Consider the following 24,531-nt stretch of genomic DNA (forward strand, 5'->3'; position numbering starts at 1 on the left):
GTGCCGCTGCACTCCAGCCTGGGCGACAGAGTGAGACCCCCATATCTAAAAAGAAAAATTAGAGATGCTGCCACCTTCTTTGGTCTGGAGGGAGGACGTTACCAGAGGATGAAAGCCAGTTCCCAAGGGTTAGTATCACTCTGGAGTTCAAGTGCAGGGCAGAGGGGTGGGGCTTTGATGTGTGGCTGGTGAGAGCCACAGAAGGTGCTAGAAGCACAGAAGTGTACCGGCTTTGGTTAAGCTTTGTGGAGGACGGACGTGGGGGTGTGAGTTGCAGGTTTGGCAGAGGCTCCTTGGCCAGGCCCTCCTGTATCCCTTCTGTCACCCGGAGTCCCTCGCAGCCCTGTGGGATTGGTGGCATGACCCAGTGGCTTGGAGGGGTCACTGAAGTTCAGCTGTCTCCCGGTCAAGGCCACAGAGTGAGCCAGGGCACAGCTAGGTTCAAACCCAGGCCCAGAGCCTCTATCTGTGAGTTTCCGCCTCCAGGCAACTAGTCTTGGGGTATAATCCCCATTTCAGAAACCCTAGCTGGCTGTCCAAGGAGTGAGGCTGTCTGAACACCCCTCTGCCCATGCTGGCCACCCCCAGCCTTCCTGAGTCAAAGGCCCAGCTCCTCCCACCCCCCACCCTCGACCTACCCTCGTGTTCACCAGCTGCTGTGGCTGCTCCCACCCTGGTGTTGTTTGGGTTTTAATTTTTGTGTTGCATTTAGAAAATTACCCATAATTACAGCTTCTGAGAGGAAACGGTCTCCTAGCGCAGACCCGGCTCCCAGCTGTGGCCGCCTCCCACGCACGCACGGCTGGGGAGGGGTTGCAGGGGGCGCCAGCCCCAGTCCTGGCCCCTCCCAGGGCCCCCCACTTTAATGAGGAGGAGGGAGGGAGGCCGTTTCCGCCACCTATGGAGAAGAAAAACCACCAGCAGGAAAACCCAACCCGGCCTCCTCTACAGGAATCGGGAGTACTCGTGGGCCCCTCCACTGCTGTGTCCTCAAGGAGACAGGACCCAGAGGAAGGCGGAGGCGGCCAACTGAGGACGGGATGCGTTATTTCATCCGAATACTGCCAAGTCCAACTAGGGACTGTGCGGAAACAGTCTTGCGGGGGCAGTGCCCAGGGAAGGCTTGGAGGAGGAGGAGGAAGAGGAGGAGGGAGAGGAAGAGGAAGAGGAGGAGTTGGCCTCCTCCCCCAGGAGGACCAAGGAGGAACCCTTGGCCAAAGGAGGAGCCTCAGTAGGCCAGGCCAGAAGCCAGAGAAAAAGCGTTCCAGGCGGGAGGAACCGCTAGCGCAAAGGCTTATGGGTGGGACTGTGCAGGGTGGATCCAGGGTGAGGGTAAAGTCGGCCCCTTCTCCTGGCAACCCCCCTGCCCTAAAAGCAGATTCTCCTTAGGGCTCCTCCAGGCACAGTCCCTGACCCGTATTTAGGGGACATCCATGGTGGGTGACTCACCACTGTCCACCCCAAGAAGCAGAGACCCAGCCGAGGACCTGCCCTGGGCCCCTTCCGGGGGCAACCTCCCTGCCCCCTCTGTGCCACCTTGATCTCACTGGCAACCCCACGGAGCTTCTTAGGTTTTTTAAGTTTTTGTTGTTGTTATTTTGAGACGGAGTCTCACTCTATGCCCAGGCTGGAGTGCAATCTTGGCTCACTGTAACCTCCGCCTCCCGGGTTCAAGCGATTCTCCTGCCTCAGCCTCCTGAGTAGCTGGGATTACAGACGCCCGCCAATACACCCAGCTAATTTTTGTGTTTTGAGTAGAGACAGGGTTTCACCATGATGTTTAGGCTGGTCTCGAACTCCTGACCTGAGGTGATTCGCCCGCCTCAGCCTCCCAAAGTGCTGGGATTACAGGCATGAGCCACCGCGCCCGGCCGGTTTTTTTAGTTTTTAGTAAGAGTCTTGCTCTGTCGTCCAGGCTGAAGTGCAGTGGCACGATCACAGCTAACTGCAGCCTTCACCTGCTGGGTTCAAGCCATCATCCTGTCTCGGCCTCCAAAGTGCTGGGACTACAGGCACACGCTGCCACCACGTGCGGCCTCCCATGGAACTTCTTAAAATCGTGACGTAGATCCCATCCTCTCCTCGCGGCTCCACACCCTCCCATTGCTCCCTAATGCTCTTAGAAAAAAATCTCACCCCCTCCCCTCCGGGCGTGGTCTAGCTCTCTGCCTTCCCTGCCATCATCCCCCTCTTCTTCACCCTGCCCCGGCCACGGCCGCTTCCTGGCTCTGCCTCCAGCGCCTTCGCCGTGTGCCCACCTCAGGGCCTTAGCCCTTACTGTGACTACAGTCTGAACATTCCACTTCCAGGTCTTTCAAATCCACCCCTCCTCTCCCCGTTATTAATAATTTTTCCTCCCCGCCCTGCCCGTCCTTCGCTTGGGTGAGGGGTCCCTTTCTGCGGGTTCTGCCCCCGCAAGGCGTGCGCCCTGGTTGGGAGTGCGCGCGGCTCAGCTCCCCGACGCCGCGTGGGACCCAGGGCCGGCTGCCCTCGCACTTTTCCGCCAGCGCCCAGGCTGTGTTTGGAGATCCTTCCCGGTTGCCATGAGAACCGCGCTCCTCGCTCCCGCCCTCCGCGCCTCCCCCATCACAGCTCTCTGGGCCGCCGGCGTCTCAGCCTCCCTCCCTCCTTCCCTCCCTCCCTCCGCCTCCGCCCTCCCCCGGGAGACCGACCGACCCCGCCGTCGCCCGTCCTGTCACCAGGGGTCCCCTCCCTCTCACGCACGTGGCACTCCCTGAAATTAACCGACTGACTCGCCAGCTTTTGACTGTCCGCCTCCCCCATCAGATTCTGAGCTCCAAGAGGTAGCAACGTGTCCCGGCTGGGTCTCCGGAGCCCAGCACACAGTAGGCGCTCAATACATGTTTAATGGGGTGAAGACTCACATTGACCCAAGGAACCGTGGCTCACAGGGGGCGAGGGACCAACCAGGGCACACAGGGCCCTGGGGAGCCACGGAGCTTTGGGAGATTAAATTGGGGGTGGCAGGAGGGGCATCTGCCGGGCCCGGGAGTGCCGGTTGTCACCAAGGCTCTGTGTGACTTTGGGTGAGCCACACCCTCTCTGTGCCTCATTAGGAGTAGGCGCTGGCGGGGGCAGTGGTGGGAGCGGTCATTAGAATGGGAGTGACCTGGACGCCGAAGCCCACGCCCCCCGTGGTCCCCCAGGCTCCGGGGCCGTCGCCAGCCCGAGGCCCTGCGGAATTGTGCGGGCCCCTCCTACCCCGCCGAGCCGGGGCCCGGAGGCCCGCGGGAGAGGAAGCTGGGGGAGGGGGCGGCCGGCTGGACAGGAAGTGGGAAGGGCTGGCGTCCCCCCTCCCGCGCCGAGGCCCCTCGGGGAGGAGGCGGGGCTGGGGCCGGTCCTACCCTTCCCTTCCTCTCCGCGGGTCTGGAGCCCCGGCGGCTCCCGACTTCCCGCCGGCCAGAAGGCTTGGGGTGGGGGCGGGGGGTTCTCAAGTACTGGGGGGCGGCCTCTATCGGGGAGGCATCTGGGGGGTCAGCTGGCAGCGAGAGACATCCAGACATTCACACACAAACACACACACACACACGAAACGTGAGCACAGAGCCACACACAGGTCCTAGGGAGCTGGCGGCCCACCCACGCGCAGAGACACACACGTGCACATTCGGCACACACTTGTGCACACAACCTCACTGAGCGACTCGGCCCGACTCGGACCCACAACTGCCACCGCGCAGCCAGGGACAGTCGCCGAGACAGCGATAATTTATTGGGTGTTTGTCAGCCCCCCCCGCACAAGGATGCACACGTGCACTCACACGGGAGCCGCGTGTTTGCACACACACACGCGGGCTTGCCTAGGAAAAAAGAGGAATAGCCGTGGCAAACACAGAAACATCTAGACCCAGAGTCAACCGCACCGCCTTCCCCTACCCTGCCCATCCACACACGACCCACTGGTACCCGGGCATCCCTGCCCTGCGGGGGTCCCTGCCTCAGTATCCGCCCCCACCCTCTCTGAACACCCCTGGTGGGGGGGATGAAGGGCCCTAGAAGGGGAAAAGGGCACCCACTGCCTGCACCCTGACTCCCGCAGACAAAGGTGGGATGCGCCCCATTTACAGCTCACAGCACCGAGGCTGAGAAGCCCAAACAGCAGTCACCCAGCACCTAGTATTGTCACCGGGTGTTACTTCGGGGTGGTGCCAGGTGGCTCCCACAGCCTGGGTACTATAGGAGCTTTGTGTCTGTGTGCCTGGGTTGTGTCTGTGTTGTGTGACTTCGGGCGGGACGCTGAGTGTCCGCAGGCCCTGTGACTGTGGAGCTGGGTAGGGTGTGGTTCTCAGGAAGCCGAGATAGTGCGCCCCAGGGTGACTGTGAGTTAACTCCGTGGGCTCTGTCCACGGCTGTTGGAAGCTGTGGCACGGCCTTGCATAAGCGCGCGCCTGCGTGAGGCTGGGTGCCTGTGTGCGGTGGCCTGTGTTTAGTTGTTCCAGGACGGCCACTGTGAGCTGGGTGTGTGGCAGTGTATGTGTGTCGCTGGGCGGGCTGTATGTGCGGTGGTTCCCACCCTTGCTGAGTGTGGGTAGCTCTGCGGGGTGAGACACCCAATGTCACTGCCTGAGGCTTTATGGGGCTATCCGCAGTCGTTCCAGCAGCGGGGTACACTTCTGCTGTGTGGAGCGCTATGTTGAGTGTCGCTGCGAATGTGTGTGGCTGGGTGTACAACAATGTGGGTGGCCGGCTCCATTTGAGGTGAGTGAACGTGTGTGTGCACGCGCGCGTGTGCAGCCGCGATCAGCTGTGCGTCCCTGGGTGGCCGTCCGGGATCCTGACCCGCGAGTGTGTAGCCGCGCCCCCACCCCCCGCGGCGGACACTGCGCGTGCGCGCTCCGCCCGCGGTCCCGGCGGCGGGACCCACCCGCGCGCCCGCCATCGCCCCTTTAAGAGCTGCGCCCGCGGGCGGCGGAGAGGCAGCGGGCGGGGGCGCGCGCGGCGGGAGGAGGGGAGCGCGCGTTTCCCGGAACAGCCCGCGCGGAGGAAAGGGAGGAAAAAAAGCCACCCTGCGGCTGGGGCCGGAGCTGGAGCCGCCGCTGCCGCCGCCGCCGCGGCCGTCTGGAGCTCCCCCGCGCGGACGATGCCTGCCGTGCCCGCCTGGGGCTCGGGGCGGTGAGGCCCGGGGCGCGGGGTAGCTATGGCGACGGCGAGCGCGGCCCGCGGCGCCGCCTGACAGGTGTGGGCCCCGGCGGCGGCGGCGTGGAGCAGCATGTACGCCAAGGGGGGCAAGGGTTCGGCCGTGCCCTCCGACAGCCAGGCCCGCGAGAAGTGAGTGCGGGGCCGGGGCCGGGGGCGGGGCTCGGCGTCCGCGCTCTTCCGTGGGCTCCGGCGCGGGCGGGCACCGCGCGGGGCACGTGGGCGCGGGCGGCGGGGAGCGCGGAGCCTGAGCGCGCTCGAGGGGTCGCGAGATTGGCGGGGGCGCGCGACCCCCGAGGGGCACGAGATTGGCGGGGGGCGCGCGAGACCCTGAGGGGTCGCCGGAGTTGAGGGGTGGCGGGCGACCCGAGGGGCGCTAGACGGGAGTGGACTGGCGAGACCGGAGCGGCTCCAGGGGTCGCGAGATTGGCGGGGGCGCGCGAAACCCGAGGGCGCGAGATTTGAGGGGGCGCGCGAGATCCCCGAGCGGGTCTCGGGGGTCGCGAGGCCTCCTCGAGACGTGGGTGCGCGAGGCTGCGGACGCATGGGGATCGAGGTCAGCGAAGTTTTCCGGGACGAACAAGAGTGTCGGCTCGGGGACCCCAGTCGCCTGGGGTAGAGCTGGAGAGCGGCTGGAGGGGCGCGCGGCCACCTGTCTGCCCTGGCCCCAGCAGCTGTGTGGGGCCCCTGGGGAAGCCGCACGGTTTACAGTCCAGGGGCGGGTGGGGACGACGGAGCCCCTCTCTTGATACCACTGAAGAGTGCATACTGAGGGCCCCTTTTGTTCTGGGCGTGGCTCCAGGCTGTGGGTACCAGGCGCTCTGAAGCTGGTAGGGGCAGGTTCCACAGTGCGGATGGAGGAAGGGTCGTGGTGGGGCTGCGGTCTCTCGGGGTGGGGAGTCAGCCGAGTGTGCTCTCCGGGTGGAAAGCATTTGAAAGGTGCTTGGAGCAGTGACCGTCCCGCAGGAAGGGCACGGGGCAGTTTGCAATGTTGTTAAAAGTGCCCAGAGGCCGGGCGCGGTGGCTCACGCCTGTAATCCCAGCACTTTGGGAGGCCGAGGCGGTCGGATCACGAGGCCAAGAGATCGAGACAATCCTGGTCAACATGGTGAAACCCCGTCTCTACTAAAAATACAAAAATTAGCAGGGCGTGGGCGCCTGTAGTCCCAACTACCCGGGAGGCTGAGGCAGGAGAATCCCTTGAACCCGTGGCGCAGAGGTTGCAGTGAGCCGAGATCACGCCACTGCACTCCAGCCTGGCGACAGAGCCAGATTCCATCTCAAAAAAAAAAAAAAAACCAAAAAACAAAAAAACAGTGCCCAGGAGGAGGGGAGTCTTGTCATAGCTGATGGGGGTCTTCCAGGATCCTTGAAGTTGAGCCACCTGGAGTGGCCTGTGGTGTGGAACTGGCCACCCAAGCAGAGAGGAGGCTGGGTCAGCAGGGAGGGGTCCCATGAGGACCTGCCTTGAGGGCCAGGCCAGGAGTGAGGACTTGAATGTCTGGGTGCTGGAGAGGAGCCCTGGACGTTGGCTGAGTGTCCCCCATCCTGCCTCTTCTGCCTAGGCTGACTTGGGGATGCCCCACCCCTCCACAAAGATGCCTGTCCCCTCTGCCCAGCCTCTGGGTCATTTTGAAGAAGAGGCTCTTCTGGCTGGAAGGTGGTAGGCAAATGACTGCGCTGTCAGGCCTCCCTTGCCTGTGTGCAGTTAGGAAGATGACCTCCATTTCCAAGCACCCTTAAGCCCAAAGACTTTTTGAAACTGGCCTCTGGCTCCTGCTCAGGTCGGAAGCAGGAGGTGTCTGCCATGGTCACCCCTGGACCCCTGGTCTGTCTCCTGTGTGTCTCCAGGCAGCTGCTGGCTCTGGAGGCATCCACCCACCCCGTGGGAATCGGGATCGTTCACTGATTCAGCATATCTGCCCTGGGTGTCCCTGGGTGTGGCAGTCGGGAAGGCAGGCTCCGGTCGGGATGGCAGGGTCGGTGGCCCTGAAGAAGCCCCCACCCCAGCAGGGAGGCAGGTATCCAGTTAGCAGGAGAAAGCAAAGTGGATGATAGATAGCGAAGGGTGAGGGGATGTCAGGTGGAGGGCACAGCAAGTGCAAAGGCCCTGATATGGGACCAGGAAAAGGAGCTGGGGCTGGGCCCAGGTGGAGGAAGAGGCAGCCTGCAAGAGTGCCAGATGGGCCACGGTTGTGTGTGCAGAAGTGCGCTCTGGCTCCCAGGTGGAGTGGGGCTTATAGGGGTCAGGAACAGAGGCTGGGAGTCCCTGGGGATGTGGACACAGTCTGAAAGAGAGCTGGGGAGGCCGGGCGTGGTGGCTCATGCCTATAATCATCCTAGCACTTTGGGAGGCCAAGGTGGGTGGATCATTTGAGGTCAGGAGTTCGAGACCAGCCTGGCCAACATGATGAAACCCTGTCTCTACTAAAAATACAAAAATTAGCCGGGCGTGGTGGCAGGTGCCTGTAATCCCAGCTACTCTGGAGGCTGAGGTGAAAGGATCGCTTGAACCTAGGAAGTAGAGGTTGCAGTGAGCTGAGATCGCGCCACTGCCCTCCAGCCTGGGTGACAGGGCGAGACTCCATCTCAAAAAGAACAAAAAAGAGAAACAGTGAAAGAGAGCTGATGGCAGCCTGGACCCAAGTAAGAAGGAAGAGATTTCATAGGTTTGAGCCGGGGGTGGTAGGGTGAGGGGGTTAGCTGCATTCCTGGCCTCCTTCCCATACTGTCCTCCCACTCCCCAACCCGCCCAGCAGAGGTGCTTTGGGGACACTGGCCTCAGGACTCAAGGCTCTCGGAAGTCCCTCAGCTGCCAGTGGGGAGGCTGCAGGGCCCATCTTTGGTCAGAGCCAGCCTGCACGCTTCCATTTCACGGAGAGGGTCTCGTATAAGTGTTGGTTTCATAGAGGTGAGGTTCCTCTATGAAAGAAAGCCTGGAAAACGCCAGATGGCCGCATGCACCCATTTCAACGAAAGGGACACCAGGGCCCTGGAGAGGAAGCCACCTGATGAGAACTCAGCTTCTCTGGCACAGATGAGCTCTCAGAGGCAGCCCCAGGCCTCAGTTTCCTCATGTGAAATGTGGACGACCCATCTTTCAGGATCTTCGCAAGGACTGGGTGGGAGCCCGTAGGCAGAGCACCTGCCGGGGCAGCCACGCGGCTCTCAGGAAGTATCTGCCTCGGGCAAGCCACTTCCTGCCTCTGGGCCTCGGTTTCCTTCTCTGTGAAATGGGGTGAAGAGGTTACACTGCTCCAAACCTCGACTCTCCAGCACTGCACTTTTCTTCCTGCAATGAGCCTCATGCCTCCTAAAAATGAGGCGCTGCGTATCCTTCCTTCTCTCTCTGGCCCCAATCCTGAGCCCCTTCTGGCTGCCCTTGGAGCCTACAGGCCTCCCCGGCTCACCCTAGGTCTCGGCCAGCTGGCTCCAGAAAGGGACCGAGCACCTGGTGGGTGCCTGCCCTCGGGGGCTCGCAGCAGATGGCAGTGACTGCGGAGTGCGGGGGCAGCAGAGTGGGCTGAGGGAGGCTGGGGTCTGAGTGGGCCACTTGCAAGAAGAGGGCCATGTGTATATCCTTCAGCACTCAAGTGTTGCCAGGCAGGTTGAGAAGAGGTCCATGAATCACAGCCATGGTTGGTGTTGCCTGGCAGCTCGTGGGTTTCTCCCGGGCTTGATTTTGAGCCGGCACATAGATGCCGCTGGCTTGTTCATCAGCCTGGCAGGTAAGCCAGGGATGGGATTCACAATTGGACGTGGTCATTTTGGCCCCTGGCTGGAAATGGCTATGAGGGGCAGGTGTGGAGGGTAGTAAGGCGAGGCCGCCACTTTGCAAGAAGCTGCCAGAGGCCTGGCCTTTAGGGTTGGCAGAGGGGAGGGAGGACGGCGAGGGTTGGAGGGTCAGCAGTGAGAGCTGGTGACGGATGGCACGGTGACACAAAGCCGTGAGTGGCAGGTGTCTCCTGCCCCAGCAGCATCTGTGTCTAGGAGGGTGCTGAGCAGGGAGCATCCATTGCAGCCATTCTGGGTAATTATGGTAACTCGCGTCATTACGGTGGTAGCTGTGGTACATTTCAGGCCACCAGGCGCTAGCACCCCATCCTGGCTCTGCTTCCCTGTGCAGCCTCATGCTCGCTCCAGGTCCAGGCGCCCCATGTCCTCCGAGTCTTGTGTTCCTTCTGCAGGGAGAGCTGCCTGCTGCTCTTCCGGGTGCCTCCCCATTTTCCTTTCTGGCCGCCTGCCTGTGTGACACAGGGAGCCCTCATAGGTGACAGGCCCTGAGAGGTTGTACCGGCCCAGGGCAGGTGGCCGGTGGGGGGCAGAGGGCATGGGTGATTTGCATCCAGAGCCCTTCCCTATAACTGAGCTCAGGGCCCCAAGCGGTGGCGCCCCCAGACCTGGCCCCCGGAACAGTCCTCTGGGAGGGGAGGACCTTGTAGGTCCCAAAACTCCCTGGCCGAACAGCCAGGCTTCAAAACTTTTCACCCAAAACAATAACAACCCACAGTTCTTCCCTGGAGACTGAATCCTGTTTAAAATAAAAGGACCAATGTGGAAGGGAAATCAGCAAAACCGAAAACTTCCTTTGGCCTCCCATCGCTCCCAGGATAAACTCCCAAATCCTCAGTGTGGACAGAATAGCTGCTGACCTTCATCAGTACTTAGCCCATGGCTCGCCTAATCCTCCCGGCATCCCAGGAGGGGGTCCCTGGGCCGGTTTGTTCATTCACTGGGGTGACTGGGGCCCAGGATGCCTAGCTCCATTCTAAGGTCGTTGCAGTGAGCAGACTCCAAGTCCCCGCCCCACGTCAAGCTAAATTCCATTGGGGGCCCAAGACAGAGACTCTCAGATGGAGGAGACGGAGCAGGGTGGGGGCTTCCATGTGACAGTGAAGCCCCGGTAGGTGACACTGGAGTCTCTGGGTGGAAGTGCCCCAGGCAGGGAAGCAGTGCGCAGAGGCCCTGGAGTGACAGGGCAGCCAGTGTGTGGGTCGGGGCGGGGGGCAGCACAGGAGGGTTTGAACAAGGAACATGGGGGTGGGGGGAGCAGCACCTGGAGGGGACTCTGTCGTAATCCAGGTGGGAGACGGTGGGTGGCCTGGCCCAGGTGTGCAGTGGAGGTGGGGAGAGGGGCCCAAGTCAGGAGAGAGATTTCCTTCAGTGTTTTTTTAAACGCAGTGATGTTTGGGGACAGCTGGGTGGATCTCACACAGGTGCACGCCTGTGCGCACGCCACCAGAGGCTCCTTGGACAGGATGCATGTGTAAAGGCCAAGCTGACAGTCTCTGAGCAGGGAGGGGGAGAATGGGAAAGGGGTGGGGGCTCAGGGTGTTGAGGCTGGGCCTCTAGATGTCAAGTGAACAGGGAATCCCAAGTTTGGGGAAGGTCAGGCCATAGTACCCTCTGGACAGCCCCTGCTTGAAGGCATCATCAAAACAGGACAGGCGGCCACACAGGGAGAGCAGAGGAGAAGACAGAGCTGGTAGCCGGGGGCGGGGGCTGGAGGCAGGAGGACAGCAGGAGGGGGCGGAGAGGGCGGGGTGGGCTCTAGGGGGCCACCTCCTGGGTTAGGCACTTACGGGGACAGTCAAGGAACAGGAGACAAGGAAGGCAGGTAGAACCCTTCACAGCCCCCTCCTTCAGGAGTCCCCCTGGGCCTTTTGGACAGCTGTGCCCTGGGTGTGGGGTACCCAGAATGCAGCCTCGGCAGGACCTCCCGCTGCCCCCGCCCTCTCGGGGCCGCTCACCAGCGTTCCTGCAACTCTGTCTTACCCCACTCTGGCCTTTCATGCCCCCTGCTCTGACCCCTAAGTGGCTGGGGTGGGAACTCTCTTCCACACCTGGCAGGTGGGTTGGCACTGGGCTCCCCAGGCTAGTCGGTCTGCCCCTGGAACCTGCTCACCCTGGCCTTGTGTGCTCCCCTTCCACTGATGGATGCAGGCCTATCAGCCACTAGCCACAGGGAAAAGCTCAGAAGCCTCTAGATGGGCCAGGGTGCCACAGAAGTGAGCTAGACAGGTGGGCCTGCAGGCCGCGGGGCCAGGAAAGTGGAGGAAGAGCAGGTGTGGGAGACTGGAGGGGTGGAGGTCAGGATCTAGCAGGGCCTGGGCTGGGGGCAGTCTCTTCAAGAGTGCTGTGATGATGCAGGGGTGACCATTGGGCGCTGTGTGTCCTGCCCCATCCCTGCCCCTGGGGTGGCCTTCACAGCTCACGTGGTGCAGTGTGAGCCTGGCGCACTCCACCCTGGACCGCCTCCCCTCCCTGATGTCACCCCCCCACTTGCCTTTCCGTAGCCTCAGTGCCTTCCAAGCTGCCACAGAGCTCACCTCTCTTGACAGGTATTGCCTGTCTCTGTCTCTCCCCTCAAGAACATGGCCTCCAGGACAGGGGCCGGGTGTGTGCACTGCGCAAAAGGCACTTCATGGATGCTGGAGGAACTAATGAAGAAGTGAATGAACGAAGGAGGGGAGGCAGGATGAGATTTGGGGCAAGGGAAGTGCCCATGAGGACCAGGTGGGGGCAGGAAGTCCCCATGTTCTCTAGGGGCCGGGGCAGGAACAGGAGGACTGGAAATCTGAAAGGGACCTGGGGGCCCTGATGGGTGGTGGGTGCTAGGATTGGAGCAGCCTGGCTGGGAGGGAGCAGAGCGTGAGTCAAAGGAAGGTTATTTTAGGATGGGGCCGGCAGCCAGAGAGGGCGGCGCAGCTGAGCTGGAGGCGGCTGTGGAAGGGCCCCCAGGCCTGCCTGCTTCTCGCCTCTAGGGCTCAGCCTCAGGCTGGCCCTCTGGTACCCTGTCTTGAATCTAAGAGTCCCCCAACCCCCAGCAGAGCCTCGTGGTCCCTAGCTGGACAGTACAAGAGCGCTGAGCAGGGAGCGGCTCAGTTCCAGGGAGGTCCAGAAGGGCTGGTGCCACAGGACTGGGCGACCCTTTGGATGGGGGGTTTGTCCTCTGCTCTCTGGTGTGGCAGCTGGACTGGAGCGGGGTGGACAGTCCGGCCTCCGCCTGTGACCTGCAGAGGGCCGTGCTGGAGCCACCTGGCTGGGCGAGGGTGACCCAGGTCCAAGCCCTTGGGGTGCACAGTGGTTGAGAGGGTGAGTCCAGGGGTCCCTGGCAGGCTGGGGACTCGCGCAGAGCCCTGTGGGTGTTTGGGTAGGGCAGCACCACTGCAGACATGGCACTGCAGGCCCTACCTCCCCTGGCCCCCCACCTCCATTCCCCAGACACTGCCCCAGGCTCAGCACTGCCCTGACTGGGGACAGTCTGCAGAAAGGGTTGAGGCCACCATGGTGGATGGGCATCTCTTCCCCAAGGAAGAGATGGGGTCCAGGGACTACAGGGGATGTGGGGTGGAGGACCCCTTCCCTCCTTCCTTCCTGGCCCGGGGAGGCAGGGGATGAGTTTGGAGGTGGGCCCTGAGCACACTACATGGCCCAGGGTGCCCAGTGGTCGTCCCTACCCCGCACACACTCAGGAATGACACTCCTCTATGGAGGAGACCTCCCCAGCGCTGAGGCCTCTCTGGAGTCTCAGTGTTGGCAGGACATGGCCAGGACTTGGTCCTCGAGGGAGCGTGGAACACAGCCGAATTCGGCCCGGAATTGGGGGTCACGGATGCCTGGGAGGGGCCTGCAGGACGTTATCCAACTATGAGCTGTCCCTGCTGAGCAGCTGGTGGGGAGGCCACCTTTCCACCCGCCCTCCTGAGAGATGGAAGGGCTTTGGGGTGGGCCCTTGCCTTGGAGAGCCTGAGCTCCCTGGGCCGCCTCGCCCCCATAGGTTGGCGCTGTACGTCTATGAGTACCTGCTGCACATCGGTGCCCAGAAGTCAGCCCAGACCTTCCTGTCTGAGGTAAGCCGCCACCTCCAGGCTGGCCCTCCCTCCTCACCCACACTCCGGGGGTCCTTCATTTCCACTGGGGATCCAGGGGGTGGGCCCGCGTTGCCCCTCTGATGGCCCTGGGAACTGAGGGCTCTGCGGGGTCCAGGCCCTGGGCTAGCATCCAGGCATCTGGTCCACATGCCCAGCTGGGACCTGCCACACATCCTGGGGCCCTCTGCCCACCCTGTTACCCTTCCCTCCCCACTCCCTCCCTGCCCAGATGTTCTCTGGGCACCCTGCTGGGTGGTGGGGCAGGGTCAGGTAGGGCCACCCCCTCACCACCTTCCTTTCCCTGCAGATCCGATGGGAGAAGAACATCACGCTGGGGGAGCCCCCTGGGTTCCTGCACTCCTGGTGGTGGTACGGGCTGGGCTGCTGTGGGTGGGCTGTGGAAGGGGGTTGAGGGAGGCACGTGGAGCAACCATCTTCCCCTTTGGCCCACAGCGTCTTCTGGGACCTGTACTGCGCGGCGCCTGACCGAAGAGAGTCCTGCGAGCACTCCGGCGAGGCCAAGGCCTTCCAGGACTATGTGAGTCCTGGCCCCAGGGACTCAGGGGCTCCAGGGCGGGAGGTCTGCTGGGCCTGTGGCTGGTGAGGTGGGGTGGGGGGCTGCACAGCCAGAGGAGGGCTGGGGATGGTGGCAGTTTGGGGTTGACAGGCAGAGCTGCAGCTGCCACTCAGGCTCTTGGCCACTTCTGGGGGTCCTTCCACCCTCCACTTGGTCCAGGGTCACTCACAGAGTAAGGGAAAGCTCTTTCCACTGCACCACACTTCTGAGGGTCCCCACAGCCCTCCCACCCCCATTGGGGCACTGGGGGGTGCCATTTCCCCGCCTCTCATGTGAGCCTGCGTGGAGATGGGGGAAGCTCACTGCCTTCCCCCTCCTCTGCCGTGTGTGCATTGGGGGTCACTGCTGCTCCTCTGAGCGGGGAGCCCAGGTCGGGGTGCCTGATGGGCCAGGCACTGGGACACTTTCTGACCTTGCCAGGTATCTGGAGCTGCCCACTCCCTCTCTGCTGTCATTTTCCCTCTGGGTTGGAAAAGGTCAGAGGCCGGCCTGGAGTGGAGGCTGCCTGGCTAACACCAGGGGATGGCAGCCTCCTGTTGTCATGGGGCAGCAGATGGCAGCCCTTCCCTTCATCCTCTGCGCTGGACCACCTGGCCCCCTCTGTTGGGTCTGAGGGGGAGGTGCCGGCTCTGCCGGTGGGCGTCTGGGGGGCGCCAGTCCCGCCCACCCCCTACCCGCTGTGCGCCAGAGCGCAGGCCCCAGCAAGGCAGAGGCGGCCCGAGGGGTGGGGCGCCCATGTCTCTGAAGATGCCTCCAGCATTCTGCATGAGAGCTGGGCACGCTGAAGCCCTCCTGGCGTCACTGCTGTTCACCCCCATGGTGTCCCACTACTCGTGTGTGGTCCCCTTGTCCTAGTCCCGCTAGATCTGGGACCCCGGGGGTGTCTGGAGCTGTGGACTTGGGCGACTCTGCCCCCATCCCTGCCGTCTGGGTCTAGCATCCTCTCTGGGCGCCCCCCGCCGGGCCAGGAGGGCGGAGGTGGAGAGTCGGCGTGAACGCGCTTCCCAGGCGCGCAGCGGTTACCATGGCAGCGCCGGCGCAGAGCGTAGACCGCAGGGCCCAGGGCGGAGGCCGCCCAAGCCCTGGGGTGACCGAATCCCCGCGGGGACTCGTCATGCCGGGCCGTCGCCTCCGTTGCTCTCGCTCTAACGGGGGGCGCCTTGCCCGCCGAGCCTGCACGGAGGCGGCCCCTTCCTCTCTCGCCCTCCGAGGCGGGGGAGGGCTCTGTTCGCCCCTCCCCGGCTCCCTGCCGACCTTGGCGTCTCCAGGAAACGCCGGAGCGCCCAGCCCATCGCCATGGCAACGCGGGCCGGGCCGGCTCCTCTTCAGGGATGACTGACGTAGGGGGTCTGGCCCGGGCCAACCGCCGGGGAGAGCGCGCCGCCCGGGATTAACTGCTCAGGGCCTAGAGTTGGGAAGCTGCGGGGCGCAGGGGGCGGGGTGGTGGGTGCGGTGGAGCGTCCCCGACCAGGAAACGCTCAGGCACCCACTGTGGCCCGTGAGGGGATTGCCCTCCCTGCGGGGTAGACAGACACAGGGCTCAAAGGTGCCCCCTCCCTACCCTCGGGGAGTGGACCGGAGGGGCCGCCTGGGAGCGCAGCTGCTCCAGGCCATTGTGTTTGCGGGAGGGGGCGGGGTGGGGGCCAGAGCCCAGAGGGGACCTGGAAGTTTGGAACTGAGAAAGTGGCACAGGAGTGGGGCCCTAGGGCACGAGGGCTTTCGAAGGATTTGTTTTGGGCCTTGGGAGTGCTCGCCGTCACGGTGGGCTTAGGGGGCTCCTGCCTCCAACCCCTCCCCCAGTTTAGGACCCTGGCGGGAGGCTTGAGGCTAACCTCAGAGAAGGGGCAGGAAGGGGTCAACCCGCAGCCCCACAGAGGGGGAGGGAGGATTTCTCCAGGAGCCCTCCTCTAGGCAGGGGGCCCCTTGCAGCAGTCCCTGAGGGCAGGAAACGCTGTGTGACTGTAGGCAGAGTGCTTAACCTCTCTGAGCCCAAGTGGCTGTAGTTCATGCCACAAACACCTGAGTGTCCCTGTGTGCTGGCTTGGGCCGACCCCAGAGAGAGCCCATCACCTTCTTTTTGGGGTTTGGGGCTTGGCCTGGACCATACAGACAGGGGCCAGGAGAGAAGTTCTCCCCTCCCTGTCCCCAGACGTGTCCCTCTGCCCTCATAGACTGGGCCTCCCTTCCCACCTCACATCCCCCTCCCCACCTTCCCCCTGCCAGACCCTGTAGGCCCCATAGCAGACAGGTCTAGAACTTGGTCCCCAGCCAGGTCTGGGCTGCCACCACAATTTCTGGCAGATATAGGAAGCCCCCTCTCCAGCACCCTGTCTTGTCGCCTTCTCCATCTGAGAGAGGCTGGGGGATGGGGACCCCACCCCAGAATCCTGCTTTTCCCCCTCCCTCCTGGACGAAGGGCAGGGTGGGGTGGGGCAGGGGTCTACACCTGTTCTAAGATGGAGCCTTCAGGGAGGCTCTTGAAACTGCCGGTATATTTGTGTGTATGTTTATTTGGGGGGGTCCTGAGTAGAGTTGGGGACCCGGCTGAGCTGCCCTGCTAGCCAGGACGATGCAGGGCCAGTTGGGATGGGTCTGGAGTGGGGAGCAGGTCTGTGGGAAATGAGGGCGACACTGGATCCTGCGTCCTACAGGGTCTTCAGACCCACAGATCCTCAGGCTGACAACCCCAGTGTGCTCACTGGCCAGTGCCAGCTCGCTGTCCCATGGGGCCAGCCACCTGCAGAGAGGAGGGGGCACACCCCAGGTAGGAAGTGTCCAAGTGTCCTGACCTGGCCCTCTGGGTTTCCCGCACCCTTACAGAGTGCTGCAGCCGCCCCCAGCCCTGTTATGGGGAGTATGGCCCCAGGTGACACAATGGCCGCAGGCCCCATGGCGGCTGGCTTCTTCCAGGTATGGCCCCGGCTGGAGTCCACTGGCCCCCAACTCTGGCTGAACATGCGTTTGAGGGTGGGGGGTCCCACGTGGGCAGAGGTCATGAGGCCGGCAGGCTGGAGTTGGGTGGGAGGGTCCTCTGTGCCGCAGGTGTGCCCAGGTGGGCCTTTCAGGGGCCAGCGAGGGAGGGCCTGAGTGCAGTGGAGGGTGGGTGTCTGTGCGCTTGGCCTGCACATGTGTGCGCACAGGGTGCTTGGGGATGCAGTAGCCACAGTGGTCCTGGTGACCACTGGTGCCTGAGTCCTGCCCTCAAGCCTTTCCACAAGGTCCCTGTCCCACAGGCTGGCCCACCCCTCTGCCTCCATGGAGCCCCTCCCCTCCTCAGCCAAACCCAGTAGGGCCTCACTCCCCCCCACCCACCTGGTTCTGTCCTCCTAGGGCCCCCCCGGCTCCCAGCCGTCCCCCCACAACCCCAACGCCCCCATGATGGGGCCTCACAGTCAGGTAAGGAGCTGTGGTGCCCGCCCCTCACACACACACATCCCCTCCCCCAGCGCCGCCCCCTCCCACCCTCAAGCCATGATGTCCTGGCAGGCGCCAGCTGGCCGGGCTTTGCTGGCTGGTTCTGGAGGAGGGGGCTCCCCAGGTCGGGGGCCCCAGCATAGCAGGAATGGGGTAGCTTTGGGGACCAGAGGGTGGGGGAAGGTGCTGATCCCCACCCACTTCTTCCAGCCCTTCATGTCACCGCGCTTCCCAGGGGGCCCCCGGCCCACCCTGCGGATGCCGAGTCAGGTGAGAAAGGGATGAGGGGAGGGCGGGCAGGAGCTGGGCCGGGGAGGGAGCACCCCACACTCAGTGCCGCCGCACCCCCTCTGCAGCCTCCCGCAGGCCTCCCTGGCTCCCAGCCCCTCCTCCCTGGCGCCATGGAGCCCTCCCCACGAGCCCAGGGTGAGTAGGGAAGCTCCAGCCCCTATCCTGCCATCAATCAGAATTCCAGCTCTCAGAGCCCGGACCTTGCTGCCTCCCCACTGTCCACACTGGGGAATGGTCCAGGTCCAAGTCCCCTTCCTTCTGCCCCACCCCAGGGCATCCGAGCATGGGCGGCCCAATGCAGAGGGTGACGCCTCCTCGTGGCATGGCCAGTGTGGGGCCCCAGGTAAGAGTGGAGCCCTGGTGGGTGGGGCCTTCGGGCTGTCCCCGGTCTACCCCTCACAGCCCCTTTGCCTCCGCAGAGCTATGGAGGCGGCATGCGACCCCCACCCAACTCCCTTGCCGGCCCAGGCCTGCCTGCCATGAACATGTAAGATCCTGGGGGATCCTAGGAGTGTGCAGTTCGCAGGCCACCACCAGCTTCATGGCTGGGTCAGCTGGGGCAGGTCCTGAATCCTCAGGACAGCCTTGGATATTGTTTATTTCATGGCCACTGTTGAGGGGAAACTGAGACTTGAAGTAGCAATTAGTTCCCTGGGGCCAGTGATGGGTTGGGATTGGAACCTGGCAGCTCATGGTGGCCACTTTTCCAGCAACATCTGCTGCTCTGTGGTCTGTCTGGGGATACAGTGGAGCAGGGTGTGGGGGTGTGTGGTGAGGGCTGTGATCCACATGGACTAGCCCCAGAATCTGTCATCGCGGTCTCTTCCAGGGGCCCAGGAGTTCGTGGCCCGTGGGCCAGCCCCAGTGGAAACTCGGTGAGCCTATGGCTGGGTGGGCAGGCTTGGGGTGGGGTGGGAGGGGCACTGGGTGAGCCGCCTGGCTGACTGCTCACAGCTGCCCTTGTCCCCAGATCCCCTACTCCTCCTCATCCCCCGGCAGCTACACGGTAAGTCTGAGCAAAGCTGGGTCACCCCTGGTCAGGGGTTGTGGGATGGCAGATGAGGGGCCATTTCTCACGGTTCCTGTCTCCTGTGTGCAGGGACCCCCAGGAGGAGGTGGGCCCCCTGGAACACCCATCATGCCTAGCCCTGGAGGTATGGCCCAGGCAGAAGTGGGGGTGTGCTAGGGTGGGTGTGTTTGGGGAAAACCCCGTCACACCTGGCACCCTTCTGGTCTTCCCCAGATTCCACCAACTCCAGCGAAAACATGTACACTATCATGAACCCCATCGGGCAGGGCGCCGGCAGGGCTAATGTGAGTGGGGGCTTGCGGGGGTGCTTCTCGAGGCGGTGACCCCACTTGGGGAATGGGTGGCCCGAGTCCCACGCTGTCCCCATGCCCGCAGTTCCCGCTCGGCCCTGGCCCGGAGGGCCCCATGGCCGCCATGAGCGCGATGGAGCCTCACCACGTGAACGGATCCCTGGGTGAGTGGGCGTCCCTGCTCCCGCCCACGTTGCCTTCCGGGTCCGTGCGCTCCCTGGCTGCCTCCCCCTGCCGTCAGCCCGCCTGCCGGGTGGAGGCGTCTAGTGGCGTCCTGAGCCCCCCGGGGGCCGCTCAGTGACAGGGGCTGCCCCGAGCTGGAGGGGGATCCAGCGACCAAACCAGAGGATGCACTGACCGCCCCTCCCCCCCAGGCCCAACCCTCCACCTGGCCTCAGTCCCGGGGTTCCTGGCGGGCTGTGCGGGGCGGGGGCGCGTCAGCGGGGACAGCTTGCGAGGGTCGTTGGCCCCTGGAGGCCGAGGGGCCTGGCGCCAGCACGTCTGAGCCGGTGCCCGTGTCTGTCCGTGTCTGTAGGCTCGGGCGACATGGACGGGTTGCCGAAGGTAAGGAGGCTGCGCTCTTGCAGGGGGTGGGATCCGTGGGGGCGGCGGGGAGGGGGCGGGGCAGGGAGTTGCGCGCTGACCGCGGCCGCCCCCAGAGTTCCCCCGGCGCCGTGGCCGGCCTGAGCAACGCCCCGGGCACCCCGCGGGACGACGGCGAGATGGCGGCCGCCGGGACCTTCCTGCACCCGTTCCCGAGCGAAAGCGTAAGCGACTGCGTCGACTCCCCCCCCGCGGCGGCGTCGGGCCGGAGGGGCCTGGCGGGCAGGCCCCGGCGGGGCGGCCGGGGGGCCAGAGCAAGACCGTGACCGCGGCGGGCCAGGTGGGGGGGCGGCCGCGGCATCCTTTCCCTCTCCTCAACCTCTCCCCACCCCCCACCACCTCCCGCTCCTATTTCACCGTCCCGATCCCATCCGCCCCCACCCCGGGACCCGCGCCCCAGGGCGGCCTTCCCATGCATCGCCCCTCCCCCGTTCCCTCCTGTCCGCACCCCATGTCTGCCCAGGACCCAGCCCTGCCCTGTCCCCCATTGTCCCTGGGGGCGGGTCCCAGCCTCTTCCGGAGCTGAACTCGGCCCCTGCGCGCTGCCCCCTCCTCTCTCCGCAGTACTCGCCAGGGATGACCATGAGCGTGTGATGGGGCGGCAGCCCCGGGCCTCTCTGCGGGCCTAGGCTTCTGCCCAGCGCCCCTGCTCAGGGCGAGGGGCTGAGGTCACACCTCGGGCACCTGGACTCCTGGCCAATCAAGGCTTGCCCAGCTGGGAGGCCCCACACGAAAGACTCTTACCATTTTATTAAAAACGCAAGGACCTCAGAGACGTTCTTTTCTGTATGGACCCTTCCTGCCATTTGTATTTTGTCCCAGAGAGAAAGGCTCTTTGGGGGGCCCCTCTCCCCAGGACGTCAGGGGGTGGGGGCCCATCAATAAATGGAAGCTGGTTTTGGTTTTTGGTAGCTTGTCTCAGATTCCCTCTTTGGCCTTCTGCCACCACACCCTCCACCCTGTGGTCTTGTTCCGTCCCCGCCCCCATCTAGCCCCACCTTTGAGAACTGGGGGCAGAGCGAGGCTCCAGGTTCTGGGCTCTCCCTGGGAGGTGGGGTGATGACCATGGGCAGAGGGGGTGGGACTGAAGCTGGGCGCTCAAGAGTTGGGGAATTAGAGGGAGGCAGAGTCAGGTCACAGGCCCCAAGAACCCCAGGTGGAAGGAGGGCTGAGTGGCAGCGCCTTTATTTGTGGGGGCCTTCAAGGTAGGGTCGTGGGGGGCAGCGGGGAGGAAGAGCTGAGAAACTGTGTGACCAGGGCCTCAGGTGGTGGGCATTGGGGGCTCCTCTTGCAGATGCCCATTGGCATCACCGGTGCAGCCATTGGTGGCAGTGGGTACCGGTCCTTTCTTGTTCAACACAGGGTAGGTGGCAGCCACGGGTCCGACTCGCTTGAGGCTGGGCCCTGGGCGCTCCATTTTGTGTTCCAGGAGCATGTGGTTCTGTGGCGGGAGCCCCACGCAGGCCCTGGAGAGGTCACACAGCTTAGCAGAGCCAGACACCCACAGGGAGAAAGGGGGGTATCCCTGCCACCTACAGCCCCCCCAAGCCCTGTGCATAGCTTAACCAGGGGGTATCTGGGCCCCGGGCGGGAACCTGGAGGCTGGGGTGCACCTGAGGATGTTCTCGATGCAGCTGCGCTGGCGGAAAAGCGCATTGACCACCGGGCTGCCGGGCGGCACTAGTGGCGCCTTGAAGAGGAAGCTGAGCAGGGACAGCACGGGGTGGAAGGTCTGCGGCTCGGGGTCCATGTCAGTGCAGAAGCTCACGCGCTGGCACAGCTCGGTCAGCAGCGCCAGGTCCAGCATGATGGGTGCGGCCAGCAGCGAGTCCTGCGGGGCGGGTGGGTCAGGAGATGGGGGCGGTGGCCAAGCCTTGCCTCCCATAGCAGCCCCTGAAGCCGCGCCGCACCTCGCACGTGTTGTGCAGCACCAGTGTGTTGGTTCCGCCCAGCATCAGCTCCGAGGTATACTCATCCAGCGCGCGCTTGCTGTCACCCACGTACGGCACATACTTGATGACCACCTGGAGTGCAGCAGGAGTTTGCCCGGGTCCCTGCCACCCCTCGCCGGGCAACCCCGCGCCCGCGCCCGCGCCCCACGCACGCAGTGGTCAGGCTCTTCGCCGGGCGTATAGAGCACTGGGTTGCTCTGCACCATGTCGTCCACCACGTTGCTCTTGGACACCTCCTTAGAGCGGAACTGCAATGGCGCCGACAGGTTCTCCCCATCGTTGTTGCCCAGGTGGTTGTAACTCACGATGGACATGGTCTGTGGGTACAAGGGAAGCCCCAGCAGCTGCAGGCCCTGCGGCCCCACAAGCCAGGTGCTCGCGGCCCAGGCCCCCTTCCTGCACTCGGCAGCTCCCTAGGCCCACGCACCTTGAGGCCGGAGCCAATGAGGAAGTCCACAAGCACGGACTTGACTTTGGTCTGGCCTGACTTGAAGTCATCTCCGCCCACAAAAACCCGGTGCTGCCACGCGAGCTCAAGAGCTCCGGGCACCAGGGTGTTCTGCGGGGACCCATTGAGGAAGGCACAGCCCTCCAGGATGCTGGCCACGGCGAAGAGCGTGGAGGGTGACACCTCCAGACCGAGCTGTGGGCAAGGTGGGCAGTCAGCACAGAGCTGTGTCTGTGACTGGCCCTGCCTGACCCGCTCCACCCGGGCGTTCGCCCACCTCAATGGTGCGCAGTAGGTTCTCGGCTGTGTCGTTGAGGCCTGGAATCACCTCACAAAAGCGCTCCGTGTTCGCCGTCCACAGCACTATGACTTTGTCCAGCCCCGCGCTAGACCGGAAGTCTCGGATGTCCCTGCGGATCTGCTCCAGCTGTGGGTTGGATGGAGAGGGTGTGGGGAGGATGGAGAGGGTGTAGGGAAGTTGGTTGTACATGCTCTCGGACTCACAGAGGCCTGGGCTACTCAGTTCCCCGGGTGTCAAGTGAGGCCTGGATTCGCGGGGTGGGGCAAAAAGGGGGAACCAAGTGGCGAAGAACAGGTGGCAGGGAGCAAGGGATGCGGGATGGGACAGCACCTGCTGCGCACGCGAGCCTGGGATGAGGTTGTCCGCGCGCGCGCTCTGGTTGGCCGCGATGAATTCGGGGATGTAAACAGAAGGCCGAGGCCGCAGGGCCTCCATGTGCGGCCACAGTTGCTCCTGCAGCCCCCAGTCCAGCACCTTCGCGCGCCGCATCGCCTCGGCCAGGTTCAGCGACGAGATGTCCCAGCCTGGGGGGACCCTCACACTCGGCCCTGCCCGGATCCTGGGCCCCTCCAGACCCCATCTCCCATCCCGCCCCACCCCGGCCCAGGGCTCCGCCCACCATCGAACACAAGGTCGTTGGGCGCCACCATGGGCAGCAGCGCGCTGAAGGGTACGAACACCTCCTGGCCCTCGGCGTCCAGGCCCAGGCTCACGGTGCCCGCCTGAGTCAGCGAGCCGTAGTAGTTGGCCTCCTGGGGGTCAGCAGACACGGCGAGGTGACGGGTGGGAGTGGTGAAGGGGCCGCGACCCGGCCTGGGCCCCACCTAGACTCTCAAGCCCCGCCCCACTTTCGGGCATTTTTCATTTCCAGGCTCACAGCCAGGACGGAAGCCGCTGCCCCCAGGCCCCTCCCCCGAGACCTCCGGCACCTTAAGCTCCGCCCCTGTAAGACTCCCGAGGAGCCCCCGCTACCTCGCGAAACCCTTCCCCGGGGTCCGCCTGCAGCCAGGCCCCGCCCCCTGCAAGCCCTCCCGCCCGACAGAGCTTCGCCCCCTGCAGGTCCCTCGCCCACTACAGGCCTCCAGCCCCGGGCAGGTCCCTCGCCCCTGCAGCCCCTCGCCCCGCGGAACCCCACCCCCTACAGTCCCCCTGGTCCCGCAGAGCCCCGCCCCCTGCAGGCTCCCGTCCCCGCCCGCAAGGACTCCCACCAAGCCTCCCTACCCACCACGCCCCTCCCGCCCCCACCTTGCGGCCGCTGCGCGTGGGCCAGGACAGACGCAGTCGGTTGGCCAGCACCGCGGCGGTGAGTGTGGAGCCGTTGTTCCCGCCCCAGCCAACAAGCATGACCCCGAGCCGGGGCACCTGCCTGGCGGTCCGGAAGGTGAAGCGCGTGGACGTGGGGTGCACCTGAAGACAGGCCGCGCAGTGAATCCCGGGTCCCGTGCCCTTCTCCCCGCGCCGCCCCGCTCTCCCCAGCACGCCTCCTTCCCCAGCCGCCTGGTCCACCTTGAGAACGCCACCCTCGCGGCTGACGCGCGTCGTCCGGTACTCGTATTGCGCCTCGATGGCCTCGGGGCCGTAGACCACGTCCGGGCTCTCGACGAAGAAATGGGCGGCGGCCTCCATCGCGGCGGGCTGGGGGCCCGGGGTGAGCAGGGGGTCAGCGGGGACTCTAAGCGGCCGGGGCCAAGCCAGCCTGGGTCCCCACGGAGGCCGTCCCCGCCCCGAACCGCACTCACCGGCGCAGAGTCGACTCAGGCAGCGGCGGCGGACAGCGCGGGCTCTCGGGCGCGCGACCTCCGGAAAAAGCGCTGCGGCCCCTCCCCCGCCCCGCCCCCTTCCCCGCCTCTCCCCCGCTGGGAGGGAGGGGCCCAACGTCTGGAGACCCCGGTTCGAGGCCCGACAACCCAGAGCCACCGTGGCCATCGGGTCCCCGTCTGGCGGAAGTGGCCAGGCGTCCACGAGCTCGGCGCGTATAGGTTCACCTCGCTCGCTCCGCAGCCCCCAGGGGCTCATGGCTGCCTATTCCCCCTTTACAAGGGGACAATGAGGCTACACATGAGCCCAGCCACAAGCCAGGGGGTGAAGCTGGGCAGGGAAGCTGGGCCTCCGGGGGGTAGGGGGTCTGGGTCAGAGACACTGCAGGGGAAACAGGCAGAGGACCAGAACTCCAAAGCCAGAATCTCCTCGGAGCCACACTGCCACCTACTCCCCCTTCGTGGGCAGCAGCACCTACCAGGCAGTCCCATCCCCTGGCTCCCCATGTCCGCCCCCATCCATCTCGGAGGACAAAGTCACTCTGCCCCACGGGGCTCACAAGGATGGGGCCTGTTTGACCTGTTTCCCCACCTGCAGCAGGAGGGCTTGGCAGGAGTGGGCCGGAGCGGGAGGCTGTTCGCTGGAAAGGGGAGGGGACGCACAGGCGGGCAGGGCCGAGGCAGGGGAGGAATGAGGCCTGCACTGCAGGGCGCCCCCCTCATGCGCGCTGATAAGGGAGCGTGGGAACCCAGCGGGCAGGCCGGGGCAGCTCCCCCAGGAACTTTCCAAAACAAGCGCCTGGAGGCCGGAAAGTTTCCACCACTGGAGCTGGCCCA

General features: G+C 64.5%; 2 protein-coding genes across 13 annotated transcripts; one reads left to right on the forward strand and one right to left on the reverse strand.

The window, feature by feature from the left end:
• The first annotated feature begins 4,454 nt into the window (after window positions 1-4,454).
• On the forward strand, window positions 4,455-20,147 carry SSBP4 (single stranded DNA binding protein 4). Of its 12 annotated transcripts, none has more exons than XM_019015517.4 (18): window positions 4,455-4,719; window positions 12,938-13,010; window positions 13,339-13,400; window positions 13,485-13,569; window positions 16,429-16,518; window positions 16,939-17,004; window positions 17,233-17,292; window positions 17,379-17,448; window positions 17,586-17,656; window positions 17,733-17,800; window positions 18,143-18,188; window positions 18,284-18,319; window positions 18,413-18,467; window positions 18,557-18,627; window positions 18,719-18,797; window positions 19,169-19,197; window positions 19,293-19,400; window positions 19,801-20,147. In XM_019015517.4, the coding sequence occupies exons 1-18, from the start codon at window positions 4,595-4,597 to the stop codon at window positions 19,828-19,830; spliced, it is 1,224 nt and encodes a 407-aa protein (XP_018871062.2). In that variant the 5' UTR covers window positions 4,455-4,594; the 3' UTR covers window positions 19,831-20,147. The 12 variants fall into 12 exon arrangements, with proteins under 12 accessions (XP_018871062.2, XP_063557890.1, XP_030860425.2 ...); XM_063701820.1 differs by having other exon boundaries at window positions 4,459-4,719; window positions 19,293-19,516; window positions 19,801-20,007; XM_063701821.1 differs by lacking the exon at window positions 4,455-4,719 and adding an exon at window positions 4,781-5,289 and having other exon boundaries at window positions 19,293-19,516; window positions 19,801-20,007.
• Window positions 20,148-20,405: 258 nt separating this feature from the next.
• ISYNA1 (inositol-3-phosphate synthase 1) lies at window positions 20,406-23,781 on the reverse strand. Its single transcript, XM_031004564.3, has 11 exons — window positions 23,677-23,781; window positions 23,444-23,572; window positions 23,183-23,344; window positions 22,557-22,689; window positions 22,268-22,461; window positions 21,914-22,063; window positions 21,616-21,831; window positions 21,341-21,505; window positions 21,147-21,260; window positions 20,850-21,067; window positions 20,406-20,702 (listed from the first exon to the last, which is right to left on the reverse strand). Exons 2-11 carry the CDS (start codon window positions 23,561-23,563, stop codon window positions 20,498-20,500), a joined length of 1,677 nt encoding a protein of 558 aa, XP_030860424.1. The 5' UTR covers window positions 23,564-23,572; window positions 23,677-23,781; the 3' UTR covers window positions 20,406-20,497.
• Window positions 23,782-24,531: the final 750 nt, after the last annotated feature.

The sequence above is a fragment of the Gorilla gorilla genome, chromosome 20, assembly GCF_029281585.2.
Source record: "Gorilla gorilla gorilla isolate KB3781 chromosome 20, NHGRI_mGorGor1-v2.1_pri, whole genome shotgun sequence".
NCBI classification, from domain to species: Eukaryota; Metazoa; Chordata; class Mammalia; order Primates; family Hominidae; genus Gorilla; species Gorilla gorilla.

Excerpts from the sequence above, each read along its gene's own strand:
- SSBP4 (XM_063701820.1), top strand. The coding sequence starts at position 4,595 with ATGGGGCTATCCGCAGTCGTTCCAGCAGCGGGGTACACTTCTGCTGTG. Across the intron at positions 17,005-17,232 it reads TGATGGGGCCTCACAGTCAG|CCCTTCATGTCACCGCGCTT; the intron begins GTAAGGAGCTGT and ends CACTTCTTCCAG. Across the intron at positions 17,801-18,142 it reads GGCCTGCCTGCCATGAACAT|GGGCCCAGGAGTTCGTGGCC; the intron begins GTAAGATCCTGG and ends GGTCTCTTCCAG.
- ISYNA1 (XM_031004564.3), bottom strand. The coding sequence starts at position 23,563 with ATGGAGGCCGCCGCCCATTTCTTCGTCGAGAGCCCGGACGTGGTCTAC. Across the intron at positions 21,832-21,913 it reads ACCTACTGCGCACCATTGAG|CTCGGTCTGGAGGTGTCACC; the intron begins GTGGGCGAACGC and ends CCTTGCCCACAG. Across the intron at positions 20,703-20,849 it reads TGCATCGAGAACATCCTCAG|GGCCTGCGTGGGGCTCCCGC; the intron begins GTGCACCCCAGC and ends TGACCTCTCCAG.